The following is a 21,878-nucleotide window of genomic DNA, read 5'->3' on the forward strand; positions in this document are numbered from 1 at the left end:
CCTTTAGCTGGGAGATTTCAGACAGTTTAGTTTGGGATTCAGCTGTCTACATATGGTGGTACAGTGCCACCACTGTTGACATGTTCTAGCCCTATGCAAGACAACTGCTATACTAGAGTAGCAGTTGGAAGCCAAGCAGACTCATCTGCAGCACTTGAACACCGATGGGGTGGCATTTTAGCTAATGGAGTTACTCTCTTCAGGGTGGGTTTCAATTTGAAATTGATGCTCAAATTTTCATGCTTACACTTAGCTGTCTGCAGGTGAGATGGGCATGACTTTGTGTGTGAGTACCTTGAATCAAGCTGCCGTCAGCATTCCTGACAAGATCTCCTTCACCAGAATGGAAGCTTTGACATAGTCTGCAGTATTACATGCACAATTCCAGGTGTCTTAACCTGAAATTTAATCATTCCCTTGCATGCTGATTTTCTTCTCTTCTAGCACTCCAACACAAAAATTAGTTTCCACACTGAAGATCGATCTCTTTTAATGAGTTAGGACTCAGTTAACTACTCAGTCCAACTACTTTCTTTACATTTCCATGTGGTTCTGTGCGACCCATAAAAACGTCTTTTATTTTCCTTCACTCGGTTAGGCTGTTGCCCTTAAAAATCCCTAAAGAAAATCTGGCAGAGTATGTGTATAATTTTTCTGTTGCTTTAACCAGAGCAAACAACATCCGCCACCTGATGCTAGTCAAGAGCCATGCTCTGTGAAACCTGCTTGCCCAAACTGAGTGCTCTGGCAATCCTAAGCTATTAATAAAGGGATATTAGTCAAGCTATATTTACATTCTAACCCTACTTTCTGTATCACGTTTATACTGATGAAATAAGCTGGATTTTGGGGAGGGACGTTGCATGTGCATCTACTCTGAGTGCTGTTTCAGCAGTAATAGATTTGGAATCTATTCAAGGCCCACCTGGTGCTCTAGAATTCCTGTTTGGTTATGAAATATTCAAAGAGATTCAAATCCTTAGTCCTCATGAACATTTTTGTGACCTTTAATACCATTAGGTTCATGCTTGGTGTGGCGTTATGACCAGTTACATTCTCTTGGAACCTACGTAAGGAACAATACTGGTTTTGTTGCTTCCCGCTACTGGCTCTGAGAGAAAAAAAACCCTGATATTTTAGTTTGTGGTTGGTGCTCCGCTGGCATGTCTGAGGAAGAAGGATGGATGATTTGGTAGTTGGTAAACGCTGTTGGGGTGTTCCCCAGCCTCCCATTTTAGAATCTCAGAATTAATTTCAGACCTCAGATCTAATTTTAGCCCTCCCTCGCTAGTTAACGAATAGAAATGAAAAGAAGTTCTACAGAATTGCCTAACAGATAAATGAGCTTTTAATTGACTATAGGAGAGTAAAGGGAGATAAGCCTCCGGTGTTACAACGTAGCTTGCGTGAATTCCCCTCTTCTCCTCCCACCTACAGTGTAAGGCTACGTGGAAGCTCTGCTTACATCAAAAAAAATGTGACCAAGGTGGTTCTAGCAGCAGAATGCAACCAGGTCTTGAAGAAATGAGAAAGGTTGGATGAAATGTTAGGCTTGTATATCCAGTAGTAAAAGTTCAGATCAGATCTTTTAGGGGCTATTTTTTTCTTTGTTTTTCTTTTCAAAAGGAGTGGGAATTTTCTACCTAACTGAAATTCAGGAGTGGAGGAGGCAAAATGAAACTGAAAAAATGGGCAGTAAAGCGTAACTTCAGAATCTGAACTCTGCTTAGTATTTTCTGCTATAAAACTCCAAATGTGCCATGACCAAGAGGTCATCTGTATACCTTGTCTGTTATGACACTGAGAGGAATTGGGGCCGTTTCCTGTGCAAGGGCATATACTTGTACTGGTACACTTGCACCATCTTGAACCTCAGCCTTGTAGAGAGAGATCTCTTTGGTCACACTGTTTCTTTTTTTCTGCAGATCTATTATATTTATATTCTCTTTAATCGGCTTCTGGAGCTGCTTCTTGTTCAGTGTGGTGGGCTTCTGCCTAGCGTTTACTTGACAGAAGCTGCTCTCATGCCCTTCACGGGCAGGGAAAGTGGTGTCCGTTTCCTGAGAAGTGAGTTGGAAGGGAAAAGGATTTCCTGTGCTCCTATTGCTAAGTGTCTATGCCCTGACATATTTCAAAGTGAGAAAGAACCAAAAGTAGATCTTAAATAGCGATTGCTCATTCTTCCGTTTTTAATTTTCTATTTCAATTTGATTAGGCCTCAGAAATTAAGTACGCTCTATCTGAGCTGATCTACATGTAGTGTATTAGTAACAAATCTGAGAACATGTATGTGGACCAAGTAATTTTTGTTTTCAGATTTCTAGCCTTGACTTTACAGGAATTCATTTTCAGGGAAGGGATGGGAGAAACTGAAAGCTAAATTTGGAGTTAGGTGCCGCAACAAAAATGCTTTGGTACATCTGGCCCTGACTTCCAAGTCCCTGCTGCAGAGTAGAAATCAGAACCCTACATTAGGCTCTTAGATGTTTTTTATAGGGATCAGGGAGAATTGCCTGTCTCTAAACAGCGCCTAAAATACTGAGGGGACATACTGACAGAGCAGTGGCCTGAAGGGAGTTAGTAACAAAAAGAATATAGGTGAATCCTAAAACTTCCCCCCTTACTTCTTGTAGGTATTCTGTTCTAGACTGTAAAGGCACATCTCTGTCCACTTTGCTCCCCTATCTGTAAACTAATTCCTGAAAGCAAATGTTTACTAATTTTCAAATAATCAAACTAAGCAGAAGTTTCTGGTTCAAGATGCAGCTGGAGGAGGAGGGGATATTGACAGCCTGCAGTTCAGGTCACTCCTCCCCCAAAAAAACAGGACATTGGTCAACTTCTTTTCATGGGATCTCAACGAGTAAGAAATTTTAAGCAAAAGAGAATCAGAGTATGCCTGCCTTCCCCTCCATCCCTAATTGATGTAAAAGCTGATAAAAATGTAATCCTGAAATCTTTCATGTGAATTAAGTTATTTCCCTTCACTAACTGCTATGTATTTATTGCTTATATAGTGAAATCTTTGTAGTTTGTATAGAAAGAAATAAATTCTACTTATGAGGGCAAAAAATGTTACAATTTAAATCACGGTATTTGTATCCTTGTATTTTCTTTGTTCCATAAAATAGAAAGGCACAAGCAAAGGAACATAATGCTTTTATTTGGAGGGCCATGCCGATAATACTTCGTTTGAAAAGATATGAATTAATCTCTAGCTTTTTTATTTTTCAGGATCAACAGATTGCATATGCTACTCAACTGTTGGCATTGCTGATCCAGTAACATCAGCTCTTCATATTATTGTAGGTGGGTGGTCACAGTTTGCTGTTTTGTTATGAAAGTGATGAAAATAGCAAAAAATAATAGTTTCATTTAGTTCTTTCTATATGTCTGTGAAATATAATTTGAACACAATGGCTGAGTTGAAATACAAAGTTTTTATCTGGGCTTTAAGTCTTTATTTGAAATACAGGACATTAAAAATTATTTGCTCTCTACTGTAATTCACCATTTTCAAGGGATCATAACATTTTGAAACTTTGTATCTGGTGCTCATGTTTTCATGCATTTTGGCATGCTTTTGAAAATAGCAGTAAAATACAATGATCAGTGTAAGTTGTTGGACTATATATATAACTCTTAAAGAAGTGATGGCAAGTACGTGTACACTTCAATAGTAGTATTTTGTACTAGTTGCCCAATTGTCCTGTGCAATTGAATGCTTCCATGCCAAGTTAAAAGTATGGCTTCTGCTTGACTGGAATTAGTTGATAATTCCCCATTTTTACTATCTGTAAGTCATATATTCGAGGAGAAACTAGGAAAGAAAATTATTCTTCAGTAAATGCTTCTTGATATGTTGTCATCAGTAGGGATGCTGACATTGCCACTTCTCAAAGTCCTGTAGTAATGGAGTCCCTGAACAAGCTGAAGAAGGCAGCTTGGCATATTCGGTGCATTGTGATTTGTGATGTCCATCCTGTCCACTACGTACTGAAGAATCATAGTCACCCATTTCTTAATACTGAATTTGAAAAATTGTACAAGGTGGTCTTCAGTTATAATGAAGTTGTGTAAGCATAAAGGATAGCATTTCCAAATGCTGATTATTTCATTATCACTTGTTAGTGAGTGCTTAAAGGTTGCAGTTGTAGCAGCTGGTGTTGCAAAGGTTTACACGTGTTTCTCTGTGACTAACCTATGGTAAAATCTGTTCAGCATATGTAGAGTTCAAGCCATTGGACTAGGATTAGAGAGAGAGATGGATTTACTGTATCATAGATTTTAGCTGAGTTATTAAATGTGCATATATACACACGTATTTAAATTTTTAAGACTTTCACACGTAAAGGGTTCTTCACAGTAGTCTGTGGTGGAAGGATGAGGGACAGTGGGCATAAAGTGAAACAGAAGGAAAAAGGAAAAAAACAAACCAAACACCAAAAAACAAGCAAAGAAACAAAACCACCCCCCAAAACCCACCACCACTCTAAATCTTACACTGTGAGGGCATCAGTGAGGTGGTATAGTCTTTGTTCTTAGGGATTTTCAAGACTTGGCTGGATAAGCCCTGAGTAGCCTGATCTGACCTCATAGATGAACCTATTTTAAGTGGAAGGTTTGAAAAACCTCCTAAGGCCCCTTTCCAGATAGAATTATATAGGATTAAGTAGTATCCAGTAGATGTACAGATGCTGCATTGATCTCTTCTATAACATCCCCTCCTGTTGCTAGATGGTAAATGAGTGTAAATTCTACATTACATTTTTTTAGCATACCAACCTTTCTTCTCACATAGTGCTTAATCCTTTTTAAATATTAAATGAATTTACTATTAAAAACTATTTTTCCCTTTCTGTATATAAGAAATATATGGATACATGACATATATATGTTATGACATAAATATAACATATTTTGTAGTTTTAAAAAATTGGTAACATTGAAGTTACTAACTTTGCAGCTGCAAACAAAATCAGCCTTAATAGAACCTTGCACTTCTAATCTTCATAGGTGACTGTCAGCCTCTGGATGTCTCTTCTATACATCATAACAACACATTTGTGAAGTACTATGTGTCATTGCTGGGTTATGGTTTTTATGGAGATATATTAAAAGATAGTGAAAAGAAGCGATGGATGGGTCCGATGAGATATGACTACTCAGGTAACTTGTGTAATTATTGCATTCGTCAGCATGTAAACGTATTGGAGCAGTTGATGTGCTCTCTCCAAACCAAGCTTCTCAGAAGCTTTTAAACATCAGAAACAGCCCAAACCTGATTTTAAACTCCTTGTAATACCAAGTAGGATTGGATCACATTATCACCTCCATAACTTGGGGGTTAGCATTAACAGTGTGCTTATTAAAGTTGTCTTGAATATATGTTACCTAGTAATAGCTGCCTAAAAAGTAGTGTCTTTTCTGTGATAATCATTTTGACTTTCTTTTCAGTCAGAGAGAGATAGTCACTCCTCTATCCTGGACATTCAGCTGGTGGAATGAATTGTTAATTTTGTCCTTCTTCCAGCAGTGACCATAGAGCGAAATGAGTGGTTTAGCCTAATCAGCTAATATTTGAATAAATCCTATGCTATTGGAAAGTATTTTTTTTGCCGCCTTTGATTTGTCTTGTGTTAGGGAAGAAGATGCAAAAGAAAAATTTAAGTAGTGTAGGCCAATTTTAGCATTCAGCAGTGATGTACCGCTAAAATTTTTTCTTGGCTTTAAAGACGTCAAACAAAGTAATGGCACTATTGGCAAATGTTAAAAAGTTAGGGGAGTGGTATTTCCTTGTCCTTTACAGTCTAAAACATCTTAACAGAAAGAGCTGTGAGCTTGAGGAGAGCAACTATTGTTTTGCAGTCCTTAGAGAAGGAAAGAGGAACAATCAAGGGATGTATGCAGAGGTGTTTGCAATGTGGATTTATAATGACTTAATGCCTTTTTTATGTAGGCTTCAAGACTTTTCTTTCTCATCATTACTATGAAGGAACAATTTCTTTTCAACCAGCAAAACATGCACTGGGATCTCCACGAGATAAAGATAGATGCAGAACAGGGTAGGCTAATGTTTATCTCTGGATATTTGACATGAACTATTTTAAAAGGCCTGTACGTAAATAGAGATCACAGAAATGTTGTTTTTAATATCAAAACACTTACTCTGAAAGAGACCAGCTTGTAAAAAAGTTTGAGTCATTAAAGAGAACACATTTTTCAGGTCAGTAAACAAAAATGTAATAAAATTTATTAGCTGGTCACCCCCTCCCCCAATATTAATTGAAGCAAAGTGTAACAGCACAGTACCCATTACAAGATGCTGAGGGTACTGTGCTGTGTTACTGCTAATAAATGAAAATTCTGTATGCCTCTTAGCTTCTACAAATGGAAATAATTATTCAGAAATTCTCAAATGTTCATACTGTAATTGGATCTAGCAATTTTAGGGATTGTTTTAGTGCCATGACAACAGCTGGCATTGCTTGTCCTGAAGATAGATCTTCTCAGGAATCAGCCTATTTAGCCCTTTTTTACAGACTACTACTATGCTGTATAAAATCTGTGTGATATTCTTTGCTTGTTTCTCCAGTCAGGGAGCCTGCCTTAATCTCCACATGTTCCTTCCTTTCTTTTTGCTTTCACCTGCTTCAAGTTGTGCACTAGTATTTATTATTCTTCATATATGAATGTAGCTATCGGAGACATCAGAGTAGCTGTCACAGCAGCGAACAGCACACAGGATACAGAGGAGCCAGAAACTTTGGCTAAAAACTACCTGAAACTTGTTGAGACTGGGCTGCAATAATAGTTCCGTGACATGCCACAGATCACAGTCTCCAGTTCTGCCTGGAACAACTACCCTGATCCATCAGGTGCCTTGATGCAGGGGAAGCTCCAGAGGGAGAAAGTTGTCATCTGGGTCTCAGTCAGGGAGCAAAGAGTGCCTGATGCCTCGTGGGGGATTTGAGCAGGGGTTTGGACCACATTAGAGGTTCCTTCCAACCAATGTGATCTTACAGCTCTGGGATGCTGTTATTTTTAACATCCAATAATCTTCAGCACTGTACTTGAGTAACTGTGCTGCCTGCAGGGCCATCATGATTCATGCCACGTCAGGGTTGTCAGTGCCATGCTGCATCTTGTGGTGGCAGAAGGTCCTGTAATGATTGGGTAAAACAAGAAAGTTAAACTGAGTAATAGTTTTGTTTTCAGGAACTGAATGTTATTTTTGTTTTCAGATGTTACATTTGCAAGGAAAGTGAGCAACAGCTGGCAGAACAGCACAAGGCATGTGGATTAAACCATGAAGGTAATTTGTCATAAAAAGCAAGATATTGTAGTATTATGCAAAATATTATTTTTCAGAATATATCACATCAAGCGTGTGTGTGTTTTGGTTTTTTTTGTAACGTGAGTTACTAGATAATCCATTGTTTCTTTAATTTTAAGGAGAATACATGTAAATATTGGAAAAATCTGTACGGTGTCTCCTTCACTCAAACCTCAGAAAATTCTGAGGTATATAAAATTATACTAATACTTGTATATTTCAATATGTTAGGTTTCTTTTCTTTAAGAAAGGTGTATTTTGTGAACTAGGACTCTGTTCCTTTTGTGAGAAGGATTTAACTGATAAACTGTGAGGTAGTATGGAAGGAAGCAGTTCATTAAGATAACTTTTATACAAGATCAGGATTAAAAATTTGTATTTTGTCAGCTAAAAAGTCACCATACGCAATACTCTTTGTTGAATAAATATGAGGCAGTGAGCTTGGACAACCAATAACCAATCTAGTGGACTGTCCAGGTTTCAGCCAGGGTAGAGTTAATTTTCTTCCTAGTAGCTGCTGTAGTTTGGATTTAGTATAAGAGTAATGTTGATAACATATTTTTTAAGTTGTTGCTAAGGAATGTTTATATTAAGTCAAGAGCTTTTTCAGCTTCCCATAGGAGCTGAGAGGGAGCATAGACAGAGCAAGCTGGACAAAGGACCATTCCATACCACAGACATCATGCTCAGTATATAAACAGGGGTTGGCCAGGGGAGCAAGTACCCACAGTCACTGCTCAGGACAGGCTGGGCAATCAGTCATCGGGTGGCGAGAGCAATCACGGAATCACGGAATTGTTGGAGTTGGAAGGGACCTTCTAGAGATCATCTAGTCCAACTCCCCTGCTGAAGCAGGATTGCCTAGAGCACATTACTCAGGACTGCATCAAGGCGGGTCTTGAAAATCTCCAGAGAAGGGGACTCCACGACCTCCCTGGGAAGCCTGTTCCAGTGCTCTGTCACCCTCACCATAAAGAAGTTTATCCTCATATTTGAATGGAACTTCCTATGTTCCAGCTTGTGCCCATTGCCCCTCGTCCTATCACTGGGAACCACTGAAAAAGAGTCCGGCTCCATCGTCCCTCAAACCGCCCTTTAGATACTTATAAGCATTAATAAGGTCTCCCCTCAGCCTTCTCTTCTCCAGGCTAGAGAGTCCCAGCTCTCTCAGCCTTGCAATCATATTGCGGCAATCGTATTGCATCACTTACTTTGTATATTCTTTTGCCATGTTTTTTTCTCTTCTGTTGCTGTTCTATTAAACTGTCTTTATTTAAACCCGTGTGTTTTTTCCTTTTTTTTTCCTTTCTCTTCTCGCTGCCCTATGGGGAGGGATGAGAGGGGAAGGAAGAGAGTGAATGGCTGCATGGTCCTAGTTGCCAGCTTGGGTTAAACCACGACATGGGCTTAAGCAGTTCTGTACAGTACCCCACCAATACTCAGTATAAATGATAAATAAGATTTCTCTAGTTATGCTATCCTTACTCTCTTTTTGCCCCCCATTCCAACTCCTATGCACACTTTCATGAATTTTTTTATATGGGCTTAACTTTTCCTTCCTTTTGTTAGAACAACTGTTAATATACTGGATTCTGTGCAGTCACGCTCCTAGCTGTATCTCTTTATGTCTGACTATTATGCCCTAATGGGAAGCACCGATATTGATAGACTTGTGGCCTTGCTGGAGTAAGATACGCAGATTCAGTCGGCCGAGTTTCGCCTCTGGTCCTAGTTCATCGCCTTGGATAAACCCCTCTTAAACTGCAGGCAGCCTTCCACTGGTGCTTGCTTCTGCTTTTTCTATTCTATTTTTTTTTTCTTGTACAGCCCAGTGTATAAAACTGTAATTTTCTTGACACAAACATTGGTCCTTATGACCTAGATTATCTTGTAATTACAGTTATTTTGCACAGTATCTGTGCCAGGTTCTAGCCATTTGTTAGCAAAAAGAGTATCATCATACTATAGAAATTCATTGGTAGCGTAAAGACTGTATATAGATTTCTATGCCAGCTTGAATTCCTGTTACACGTGCTTCTCTATAGTGCTTTCATCCCAGCTACTGCTTTCAGATCTTTGATATAGTCAACAGATGGCCAGATTGGAGTATTTCTTGAGTTGTTTTGATTTGTGCCCAGATTCAGCTAAAGAAATTGCTTTACATAATATTTTCTTAGGAGCTAAGTCTGATAGCTAAATCTGTCTTTTTGAGAAATAACTGTAGTTATAAATTGCCAAGCTTTTTTCTTTTGTTTGGGGGGCATTTGTTTGGTATTTTTTTGTTGGGGTTTTTTGTGTGTGTGTGTCTTTTGGGGGAGTTTGGCTTGTTTTTTTTGTAGTTGGTGGTGTTTTTTTTTTTTAAATCTGCAATTTTGTTGTCTTTCATCCAGCAAAGGAGCAAAGGCAGAAGAAAGTTATAGGTTAGTGAGCAATCAAGACTGCTTTAGCCAGCATTGCACAAGACATTAAGCAGCTGATTATGTAGGATATTGTTTACTTAAATCCATTTTACTTCTGGTAGCTGGCTTTTTTTGCAGTCCATCTCTGTGCAGTACTGGTAAGCAAACAACAACAATCAGCTACTCTTGATTTGCAATAAAAAGGATTTTAAATCACCACCTCAGATAAGCTTTTTACCGGGCAGAGTGTATTGGCTGACTCCTTCATTGTGCCTGCTTTGTTTGGGTACAGTTCAGACAAGTTTAGAAGGATGTTTGCATTGACTGTGACTGAACATATTTCTTTGTATTGAGCATAGTAAACTTTTGAGTGTTGGTACTTTATGCTGATTTCAGCAACTTGCACTATATATACAAAATAGACAGTTGAAATGAGTGCCATTTATGCTCTCCCTGCTCATGATTGCTCTATTGTATGAAAGATATTCTGGGCAAATAATTTGTGCTGTTACAGTGACGCACTCTGCAGAATGGTTATAAAAACAGTTGGTCATTTAAAATGTGATAAATACCCTGACTTTGTTCTTAACTGGACGGTGAAGCTTTTTTTGAGTAACATGCTGAAATTTATACTGAACTTTTCCACCAGGTGAAAACAACCTGTTACAGTAACTCATATAAGCATCCTACCTTATGTAATTTGAGACTTATTTATTACAGTGAGCATACTTCTAAAGTTAACACGTATCTTGACACACTATAGTCTAAACTATTAATGCTTCTTAGATAAACAACAAAAGCATTTACCAGTAAACAGTGGTGTTTTCATTTTGTTTGTGTATCAGAAGATGCCTGGTTTTCTTGTAAATAAGTGCTTGTGTAGTTCTGGACACAGATGTTTCCAGTTCCAATAGTTCATATGTTCTGTTCAGTTCCCTTAATCTCAGAGCAGGGCCCCATCATTTGCCTGCAGCCTGAATACATTCATTCTGTAGTTTGACATTTAAGTCTTTCTCATCTCTCTTAAGATACACATTCTGAATCTGATTTAAATTATTTCTTTCTGTTTGAAAGCAACATTAAAAGATCAGCAGTAAAGCAAGCAGTACTAAAACCGCTCTGGCAAGTGATGCAAAAATGTTGTATTTAAGAGCTGCATTTTTTCTCATTATCGCTGATTTATTTATCAGAAGATAGAACAGTTTAGATGGAAAAAGAATAAAGGTTTTAGTGGCCTTTAAGTCTTTTGTCACATTATAATCCTACTTTATTTTTCCTGGAATTCTGTTTTTCTTGTTTCTGTTACTAAAGAGTGGTTAGTAAGAAGCTCCAATGAGTAAAAATTCAAGGAAGCAAGAAAAGTTCAAAGAGCAAAGAAAAACTACAGAATACTTTCCAAACATTTTTTTTCTTGTTTTATTTTCTTCTTTTTCTGATGTATAAAGCTTGGAAGAGGTCAATTCAAAATGAACAAACTTTCATGCTTACAAGAGTTGTAACTCGCCTCTGTCTTGTCGCTGCCTAAGGCTTTTTGCATTTACACAAATAGCATTGATCCTGAATTTGACATGCGTATATCAGAATTGGTGAGCAGTTTTAGTAGATAATCAGTCTGTGAAGGGAGAAAGCAATTTTCTATGTTAGTATATGAAAAATAGATATATTTTTTAATATATGGAGTTTATTTTAGATATGTATTGACAGAGCATGAATACGCCCACTAAAAACTTTTAAGTTGCCAAGAATGACTGCTTTTTAGTGTTCTTGTGAGTAGATGAAATAATAACCTATCTCCATGCCTTTATTGATGTGTTTCAGAAGATGAAGAATGGAAGATTATTAAAGGGAAATTTCTAGCCATAAATGCAGTGAATATGAGCTGTGCCTGTCCACGAAGTCCAAAAGGTCTTTCGCCAGCAGCTCATTTGGCAGATGGCTCAGCTGACCTCATTCTAGTTCGTAAATGCTCCAGATTTGATTTTCTACGGTACCTTGTCAGACATACAAACCATGATGATCAGGTGTGTATTACTTTTGGCAGTGAATTCTCCAGAGTCAGTCTGGAGTTGCAAATATCGATATTCTTACAAATAGAGAATGTTCTTTTTTGACAAAAAGAACATCTACAAAGCAGGTTTAAAACAAAAAAAAAAAGTTTATGCATTTTGGATGACATAATCTTTAGTACCACTAAAAAGAAAAAAAGTCAAGTCAAGTCTTTGTCCATAGCATTCTAACAAAGTTCCACTTCTGCTAATTGAATTCTGTGCCCTAACACTTCTTATATATTTGATGTCTGGACAATATTTAAAGTGATTTTATCACAACTGTATCCCTATGTATTCATCAAGAAAAACTGCTCCCAGCAGCATAGTGTAGCTAAGGTAGAAGATGCACTGAAGAATAATAAATCACTTTTCGTAAACTGTATAAATATGTGGTTTAGAAGAAAGCTACCAGAACTGGAGTTTGATTGTAAACTGCAGGCTTTTAGCAGAGTTTTAATACATACATGTGACCAGGATATGAGCTTTATGCATTCAGCTTCAAAATTACGCCTTGCATATGTTGTAGCTGTCAGGATAAACTGTAAGGGAAGATTAATCACTGTTTTGGATTGCAGTATCTGTTGAAACCAGAGCTGTGGCTGTGAATACACACATTTAATATTTGTCACAACCTGCTATTATTAACATGGTCTGGAAATTATCTGAACAATGGACTAATGTCATATCTAGTTAGAAATGCAATAATAAATCTCACCTGTTTATGATGCTATTCTTCCTCCTCTGTAGAAGAATTAGTATAGATTCTCTTTCCTGTATTTCCTCATTACTGTTCCCTGGGACATTGTGTTTGTGTCTGTATCCCTCCTTCCTGCTCTTCTCAGTCTCCTCTTCTTCCCTTCACTCCTTCCCACTCACTCTCACTGTTCCCTTGATGTTTTTGATTATTTGAAGCCTTCCCTGGCTCCCTTTCAAATTAGCCTCAACATTTGTCAAGAGACTTCATTCTGCTTCGCCTGGAGACGGGAGAGCATCCACTGGTGGCTTGTGCAGCCGCGGACGCCAGTTTTTGCACTAGGCTGTTGGGACTGGTACACTACTTAGTGACCCTTCTTGTATCCATGAGCCACTGCTTCCAAGTGCGGAGTCTGGCAACTTCACAGTATGTTTACATTTAAAAGCCAAAGGAACTTAACACCTAGGAGGTCCCTTCAACTCTGGTGCTTCTTGTGATTGCCACTGTGGTCATCCCCCTCCCAGTGCTTCCCCACTGTTTCTCTCTGGGATATGTTGGTTTTGCAGGGTAGATTAAATGCAGGGTTGTACATATGTTTTCACCTCAGGTTAGTGTCTACCATAATAGTGAGAGAACCTGTTTGGAAGCTTAAGAAAATGTGTAAAGAAAAAGGAAGAAAAGGGTAACTGTACATTAATACAGACTGGTTTATGGATAAACTGTTTCTTTGTTCACTTTTGCTTCCTTGCCATCCCCTTCCCATAGATGCACACAGACATTGTCTTTGCTAAATGATGTGTCTATATTTATTACAGCTTACTAAATGTTTAAGTCCGTATCAGTTAATTTGCTTTCAGGATAACACCCTCTAATTTGATTATTCCTTTAGTTTACAAGCCTGTTTTAAAGCATTTGTATAATATTGTAGTGTAAATCAAATAAGAGCAATTTCTTGTCTTCTTTTTGTAGCTGAATTAACTAGTTAAAATTAATTTTTTATTTTGTTGGAATGTAATTATATTGCCCTCTATTCTTATTTTCATATACACGCAGCTCTGTGGTGTGATCACACTGCCATGGATGGAATCCTCACCTTCAGGGAATTGTTTGAAATGCAGCAGCCTTTCAGAAAAACCCATGTGTCTTAAGGACTGTAGTTGCGCAGGTCCTGTACCATCCTCATCTGGCTGAGCATGGTACAAAGATCCAATCCAAATCTTTTTAACTTTGATTCCATGTTATAATAGTTTTTACTGGGTTTTTTTTAATAGTTTTTATAACCCATTTACTCATGATCTCAGAACCTATTACCTGATTATCTGTAAAGTGGCAGTATCACAGCTCCTTGAAGAGAACTGTTGAAAAGTAAGGTTCCATTTTGGCCTTATTGTTTCTGACTTGCGCAGTATTTTAAAAACAAAAATCACTCTGTGCCTCAGGTAAGCTTCTCTAGGAAATTGGAGTGGACAAACTTTCTTGAATACAAAATGTTGCATGCTGAGTTGTTTTACACATCAAACATATTTAACTGATTGTAATTGCCTGTTTTGTTTGATTTTTTTTCTTTGTAGTTTGACTTCTCATTTGTAGATGTTTATCGGGTGAAGAGTTTTCAGTTTACTTCAAAGCTTTCGGAAGACAACGAAAGCAGTGTCACAGACATAGGAAAGAAACGTTTTGGCCAGTTCTGCAGGGATCATCCAGTCTGTTGCTGTAATATTGCTAATAGCACCTGGAATTGTGATGGAGAAACTCTGGACAGTTCAGCAATTGAAGTGAGGTAAGCATCCTTTTTTTCTCTCTGTGTACCAGAAAACATTAAGCCTTTCCATTATTTTAAAGATGCTCAAAAGGACATCCCAAAAACCTGCCTCCGTATAGCAAATGTGTCTTCTGATAATAAACTTGATTTTTTTTTTGTTACTTTTTCAAGTCCTTTCCAGAGACTGTTCCAACCATGTGTATTGTAAATAATCACTCTGAGATAGATGGATGCCCTACCTTTGAAGTCCTACATACTTCTTAAGGACTGATATTATGTGCTGAAGGTGAAGGTGGTGTTGGTCGTGTTCTTTTTAAATGAGTGGAGTACCTCATTACTCTGAGCACTAGCTTTTCCTGTTAAACTTAAGCTTCAGTAAGCATCTTTGTCTTACAGAAATACTGAGTATCTCCCATGCTTTGTGATTTTCGACACACAGCACAGTCTTATCTCCAGCCATGGCATATGGAGAAAGAAGTTTTCAGTTGTGCAAATAATCAAATTAAAAGGGAATAGAGTTTTGTGAAATTTGAAGGGTGTTTTTCTTTTTTGCTTGAGGGTTTTTTTTGGTTGATTGTTTGTTTGTTGTTTTTAGAACAAAGGGAACCAAAACCAATACAAAATTTTTACATGCAAGTGTGTTCCATTAAAATATAAACACTTAGCAGTCCAAAGTGATTTTTATAAATTTTTTTATATTGTATATGATCGGCTCATCTAAGTGCCCTGTAAAACTTTTTGTGTGAGAAAGAGGAGTAATAGGAATGATGGATACACGGAAGCATCCAGTCTTCTTCGCAGGGGAAGGTTGCATCAAGAATGAGACTGCGGTGTCTGTAGTCTGGAGAGAGGAACTTTTTTACAACTGCTTGAAATTCAAGGATTATTAGAATTAAATATGTAGTACTCATTTATTTCTTATAAATTGTTTTCCATATTTTTCAGGGTTCACTGCCAGTTGATGAAACTATTTGCAAGGGGAATTGAGGAAAACTGTAAAGATGAAGCTGCCTACAGCCACAGTAGCGTTGAACAATTACTATAGACATTGTTCCTCCAATGGGGAGAAGAAAAAATAAAAGCTCAAGGAAATTGAGTAAATATGCATTTTAGTCAAATTGACAAGTATTTTAAAATTTTAGATATTTTTTTTGATGGCTTCAGTTCAGTTTTAGACATCTTATTGCATTGTGTCATTTTTTTTTAAAAACATTGTAATCATTAAAATGTATCTTGGAGCAACGTAATCTAAATTATGTTAGAAAAGAGAGGATTGGCGTATATATATCTATTCACGATGACCGATAAAATTCTCTGTGCTTCTTTAGAGAGCTAATTTAGCAGTTGAGTTGCAATAATATCTAAATGTTATAAAACATTGAACTTTCCATTGTCATTGATCATGAATATGACAGATATAAAAATGACATTTTCAGTGTCTGAGAAGACATTTCTGCTGGGAGTGTTACGTAGTTGCATGTGGCTTAAATGCTGGACAACAGTATTGTCATTCACATCTGTTTTTTTGTAAAATCTGTCATTATGTAATTCTGACTATACCTTGCAACTTATCAATGCAATTCGAACACACATTCCTGGCTTTAAGTAATAACAATAAGAGTTTAGAAATACTTCGAGAAATAAAAGCACATCTGTAATACAGATCATACCTTATCTTATATATTCTATTTATAAAGGCTTCCTTGCATGATGCTTTTTGGGATTATAAAGGGTTTTATGACTGTTTGGATGATACCAAATACCACACACTGCAACTGAAATGTCTTGTAAGCACCTCGCAGGGAAATTTACAATACCAGGAAGGCACAGACAAAGGAAAATACAAATATCTTCTGAAACACCAGCAAGTTTTAATTTTTTTAAAATACCTAATATTAATATATGAAAAGCTTCCCTCTTTAGTACACAATTCTGTGGAAATTCTACTATATGTGTTAAAATGTCTTTGCAGAATGTTGGAATGTTAAGTTTAAAAATATGATTTACTGCTTAAAAGTTTTAAAAAAATGTTTGTTTCACTAAATATGAAACAAAATTTGTTTCGTGAAGCCAAGGGAAGAAACTGGCATCTGATAAATCATGAATTCACTGTGCTCATTTGTTTTTATAGCAAAAAACATTAGACTATCATGTATAGCTATGGAGTGATTACTTAAGTTGTGTCTGGATTTGTGTACTGTGGCACACACGTTCCGTGTGCAGGCTTGGGGCTAAATTTTGCTTTTCTCATACAGATTTATTCCTGTTTGAGGATCAGAAGTCAGCCCCCGCTCTCTTCTATCTCTTCTTAAATGTGTAGTTCTTTTTAAAACTCATTGCATCTGAGGTTTTTTTGTCTGACAGCTGTCTGACAGCTAATGATTCTCTGTTCATGTATATTTATTGGCACTTCTGTCATTCAGCTTGTATTAGTTTCGTGTCTCTCATGTATCTGCTCTGTGTAAGCCGTGGTGATTGGTCAGTTTATTACTGAAGCACTTGAAAATTGTTATAAATGGCTGATCTTTTTTTTCCATTGCAATTATTTACATTCCAGTTTTTTGTAATATCAAAATGATGTGCTATATCTTTGCTACAAACTGTTATTCATACCGCTCTATATGACAAAAAGCACTTGCAAATTATATTTGCTTAAAGTACAGTCATACAAAGTTCAGGATCTGTTTTTCATTATATAGCGTTTCAGGGAAATACTTGAATACTTTTCCAAAAGTACTGCTGTTTACTTTCCCTATAAATGCAATGAGTTGAAATGTTGATTGATCCAATGTTTTTCAGATATTTGTAACACGTTATGTATACTGTATTTTTAAAGCCATGTTTAATAAGTGAAATAATACTTTTGACCTAAGAATCTCATTGAAAATGAGATTATGCAGCTCTAGAAATGCAAATATTTTTTGTAAGTGTCGTTTGTTTAAAAAGTTCTACAGTTATTTTGGCCTGTCCATGAATATTGTGAGAACCCAGACTTGAAGTTACCGTAATTCTCGTGCAGGATGTGATGGTGCACACTCAGCTCACCAACAGATGAGGGCGTTTATGAGGTATTACAGCTGTCCACATCACATTCTCAGAAATGAGAACAGGAGTAAATACTAACCCATCTCTTTCCATTAGTTTAGTAGTAAGTCAAGGCCCTTACTTGAAAAATGGAGGCTTAATCTAATTGTGAATGTATATTGAAATGCTTTGAATATTTTTACTATCTGAAACTCCGTGCTTGGTGTTTCCAAAGAAACCCCCATCAAAGGGTCCCTTTCTGAGAAACAAGCCACCGGAAAAGGAGAAAAGATCCTTCCTTAGCGTAGTATGGTAATGAAGTGTGAAGTAAATAACAAAGGTGTTTCAACATAATAAAATGGAAAGGTCTTAGGTAATAGAAAAGCTGCATAGATGCATTTGAATAATTCTATCTGTAGCATCTTGTACTAGCAAAGCACCATATGTGAGTTGTATGACATCTCCAGTTTATTTTTAAGAAGAGAGCTGCATAAGTAATGTCTGCTTACATTTTAATTCTAGGTTTTTTTTTTTCTCTGAATGTAGTCTCAGTATGGAAATTATGTATAGGAAAACCGAGTTCAATTTTTCTTTTTTTCCCAATCTTGCTGGCTTCAAGATTAGAAAATGTGTTCTGTTTTATGACGCTAGGGCATTTCATTGAAAAAATAAAGTTACGTTGTACAGCAATGCAGTGGTTTTCTTCTTTTCACAACTTGATTTGAAAAAATACCCGTTGCCAGATTTCTACCAAACAAAGGTTACACTCAGTGGAACCAACGTGGGCAGATTAGATCAGGTGGAGAAGTAATTCCTAAGCTTCCATTTGGGCTTACCATGGCTTTGTAGCAAGTGGGAGTGTGGACAAACACTGAGAGTGAAGAAAAGCAACTACTGAAGCTGGACTTCTACTAAAACTAAGTAAATCTACCAAGATAAACTAAAGATTGAACAGGGGGAGAAGAACCTAGTTATAATGTAAGTTTTTAGTTATTGATTCTGTGAGAAGACACCAGAGGCTGCCCCCAGGGTGGACAGAGCCGTATTTGCAAGGGGAATTGAGGAAAACTGTAAAGATGAAGCTGCCTACAGCCACAGTAGCGTTGAACACTTACTATAGACATTGTTCCTCCCATGGGGAGAAGGAAAAAATAAAAGCTCAAGGAAATTGAGTAAATATGCATTTTAGTCAAATTGACATGTATTTAAAATTTTAGATTTTTTTTTTGAAGGCTTCAGTTTAATTTTAGACATCTTATTGCATTGTGTCATTTTTTAAAAAAAACATTGTAATCATTAATATGTATCTCAGAGCAATGTAATCTAAATTACAGTCTCTTCAAATTTCTGTCATACCCTCTGACATCCGCACAACATACATCTTGCAAAGGCTTATGGATGTTCTTAATTAATGTGTGACTAGTCCTAGTAATTAGAAGGGGGTGAGGCATTCGTTCTGCAATCAGTCATGCCTTTCAAATCCTCTGCAATGAGAGGATTAGCGATATTTTTTTTTATTATTCCATTTCCCACTGTTTAGAAATTTTTCCTTTTATGTCCTTACTACAAGTGCCGGAAGAGTTTGTCTTCAAAAGGTGTTTGCTGCTCAAAGATTCTTACATGTCTGAAAGGGGCACCTGCTCCTGTTAGTAGCTATTTCACCTACAGAGCAGTGAGCCCACCAGTGATGCTGGTAGCATTTCTGTGATAACATATTTTAAAAAGGGTAAAAAATGCTGCAGAGCAGCTGGCGGGGGTGGGGGGAAGAAACAGCCCTGCAGACACTGAGGTCGGTGAAGAAAGGAGGGAGAGGAGGCGTTCCAAGCACCAGAACAGAGAAGCCTGTGTGTGGAGAAGACAATGGTGAGGCAGGCTGTCACCCTACAGCCCATGGAAATCCACAGTGGAGCAGATATCCACCTGCAGCCCATGGAAGATCCCAAGTCGGAGCAGGTGGATGCACCCTAAAGGAAGCTGCAGCTGGTGGAGAGCCCAAACTGGACCAAGTTTCCTGGCAGCAGCCGCAGCCCTGGAGAGGAGAGCATGCAGGAGCAGGTTTTCAGGCAGGAACTGTGGCCCGTGACAGATGTAAGTGGGAGAAGTTAATGAAACAGTGAGTAGGAAAGAAAAAGCATTATGAACCAACCACGACCCCCATTTCTCATCCTCCTGCGCAGCTCAAAGTGGAGGGAGGAGGTGGAAGAGTCAGCAGTGAAGTTGGACCTGGGAAGAAAAGGAGGCGGGGGGGGGGGGCAGGGGAAGGAGAGAAGGAGGTGGGTTTAGTTTTACTTCTGTCTGTCCTACTCTGTTATTAATTGGCAATAAATTAATCTTCCCCAGCTTGAGCCTGTTTTGCCCCTGACTGCAACTGCAGAGTGATCTCCGTGTCCTTTATCTTGACCCATGAGGTTTTCATTGTATTTTCTCCCCCTGTCCCACTGAGGAGGAGGAGGAGGGACAGAGTGGCTGGGTGGGCACCTGGTGGCTTCTTATAAGAAACTGATGGTTATTCATGAACAGGAAGACAGTATGTAGAATCAGAAATTTCTCTGAATGCCTCTGTCTTGCAATTCAAGTATTATTTCCCTAGAACTCCTGCCTTAATCCCGATGAAGTAAATGAGTAACAGAAATTCATCATTTTAATTCTCATTAGTCACATTGCTCTTATTTCAAATTTTCAACAGGATTGTTAAGTACATTTAATAGATTCTAACTGGTGTTTGAGTTGCAGTAAATGAATTCTGTCCATAATGAAGCGTTGGTCTCCCTAGACTTCTGTCGTACCCGCTGAAATGCACACGACATACATCTTGCAAAGGCTTATGGATGTTCTTAATTAATGTGTGACTAGTCAAAGTAATTAGAAAGGGGTGGGGCATTCGTTCTGCAATCAGTCATGCCTTTCAAATCCTCTGCAATGAGAGGATTAATGCATTTTTTTATTCCATTTCCTACTGTTTAGAAACGATTCCTAACATTTCCCTACCAATATTGCCAACAAGAGGTTGTCTTCAAAAGGTGTTTGCTCCTTGAAGACTCTCACGTCTGAAAGGGGCACTTGCTCGATGGCAGCTATTTCACCTACAGTGCAGTTTTGTGCCTTATTTCATGGGAATCCTCCAGCAATAAGTAAAACTAACAGGATTTTTTATCTTTTTTGGGGTTTTTTTTGCGTGTAGAGAAGACTTCAGAAGTGTAGAACAGGAGAAATATAGAGGGGGAAAAATAATTATTCATAAAGGAAAAATACTGAAAGAATAACAGAAATGATGCAAATTAAAAAATCCATGGAGACCAAATTCTGGAAAAGATGAAAGAGAACAAGTGCAAAAGAGATTTTAAAAAGAAGAAAAATAAAAGGAGAAATAGGAAAACAAAACACAGATTTGATTTGATTTTATTTATTTTGCCGGAATGCTTTGCCCAGGCATGTGTATTTTAACTGCAGAGTGAAGGTAGCAGTAAAGGTTTGAGTAGATTGTTAGAAGTTTGACTATTTACAGCTGGTAGACAGAATAAAAGCTTTATCACTGTTGTGAAGACATATTTCTAAACAAATGTTGGGTCAAGCTCTGTATCTCCACTCACAGACTTTACTAAAATAGCAGCATCCTAGAAGATGTTTAAGGTGTTAAAGGAGAATTGTAAAAGCAGCTTCCTGAAGCAACGTGCAGCATTCTGGAATGACTGTTCAATTTAATCTGCCAAATATTTATATTTCACGTTAATATTTAGCAGCTGTATTTTAGGAAAGGGGAGAATGGGCAGCTATCGGAAATGCTGGGTTAGTACTTCAATGCTGCTGAGGGCAAGGTGCAGGGATAGCGACTCGCCCCAGCCAAGGGTCTGCCCCACAGACCTCATCACATCAGGGAAAACTCCTGCAGAAAATGGTGGTGTACAGAAATACCTGGTAGATGTTTGTGTAACCTGTTCTTCTGAGCTTTCAGTGATGTATATTCTGCAAAGCAGTTTAGCCATCAGAACAGATTGCTTCAAGATTTTCATAGTTAGAAAACTTTGGTGACTCGCTTAACTGAATCTGCCCTGCTGTGTTTGGTGGTTGCCTGCTCTGCCCTCGGTGGGCACAGAGAACGGCTCGCTCCCTTCAGGGAAATTCCCTACCTATGCCCTTGTGTTCCCTCTTGGTTTTCTGTTCTTTGCCTAAACAGTATTAATATTCAGACAGAGAAGGAAAAAAAACCCACAATATCGATATCAAGAAAGACTGCTTGAAGCTGATTTCTGTTTACCACCAAAGAAGGGACTTAATAGAAAGAGCTGGTATTGACAGGGTTGCTCCAAAAAAGGAATGTGTATCTGCATAAAGTCTTCAATCAAATCCGATACTGTTAGTTCCCAGACATCGTGTTTTCACAGAACGGTGTCTAAAGCTCTGATGGATGCATTTAGAGGAGATATCTCCCCTCAGCAATACCTATCAGATAAATAACTACTCTGAGGGTTACACTGGCTGGTAGGCGCTAGCCTGCCCCTGGCCCAAGAAGAATCAACCCAATAAGTAGCTCTCAGGTGGTTGGAGCCTCCTATTTCCATTTCACCTCGTGATGCTGGAATTTTCTAGGGAAAAAAAAAACCTGAACACCCTGGTG

General features: G+C 37.9%; 1 protein-coding gene across 1 annotated transcript in view; it reads left to right on the forward strand.

Moving 5' to 3' along the window:
* The window catches only part of CERK (ceramide kinase), a 42,167-nt gene extending 24,216 nt beyond the window's left edge, over positions 1–17,951 (forward strand). Inside the window, exons 7-13 of the mRNA XM_074168258.1 lie at positions 3,235–3,309; positions 5,017–5,169; positions 5,960–6,065; positions 7,245–7,315; positions 11,554–11,756; positions 14,049–14,257; positions 15,185–17,951. Coding sequence (XP_074024359.1) covers positions 3,235–3,309; positions 5,017–5,169; positions 5,960–6,065; positions 7,245–7,315; positions 11,554–11,756; positions 14,049–14,257; positions 15,185–15,284 — 917 coding nt within the window. The 3' untranslated portion in view covers positions 15,285–17,951. The remainder of the gene's footprint in view (positions 1–3,234; positions 3,310–5,016; positions 5,170–5,959; positions 6,066–7,244; positions 7,316–11,553; positions 11,757–14,048; positions 14,258–15,184) is intronic.
* Positions 17,952–21,878: the final 3,927 nt, after the last annotated feature.

This window comes from Numenius arquata, chromosome 2 (assembly GCF_964106895.1).
Source record: "Numenius arquata chromosome 2, bNumArq3.hap1.1, whole genome shotgun sequence".
Classification (NCBI taxonomy): Eukaryota; Metazoa; Chordata; class Aves; order Charadriiformes; family Scolopacidae; genus Numenius; species Numenius arquata.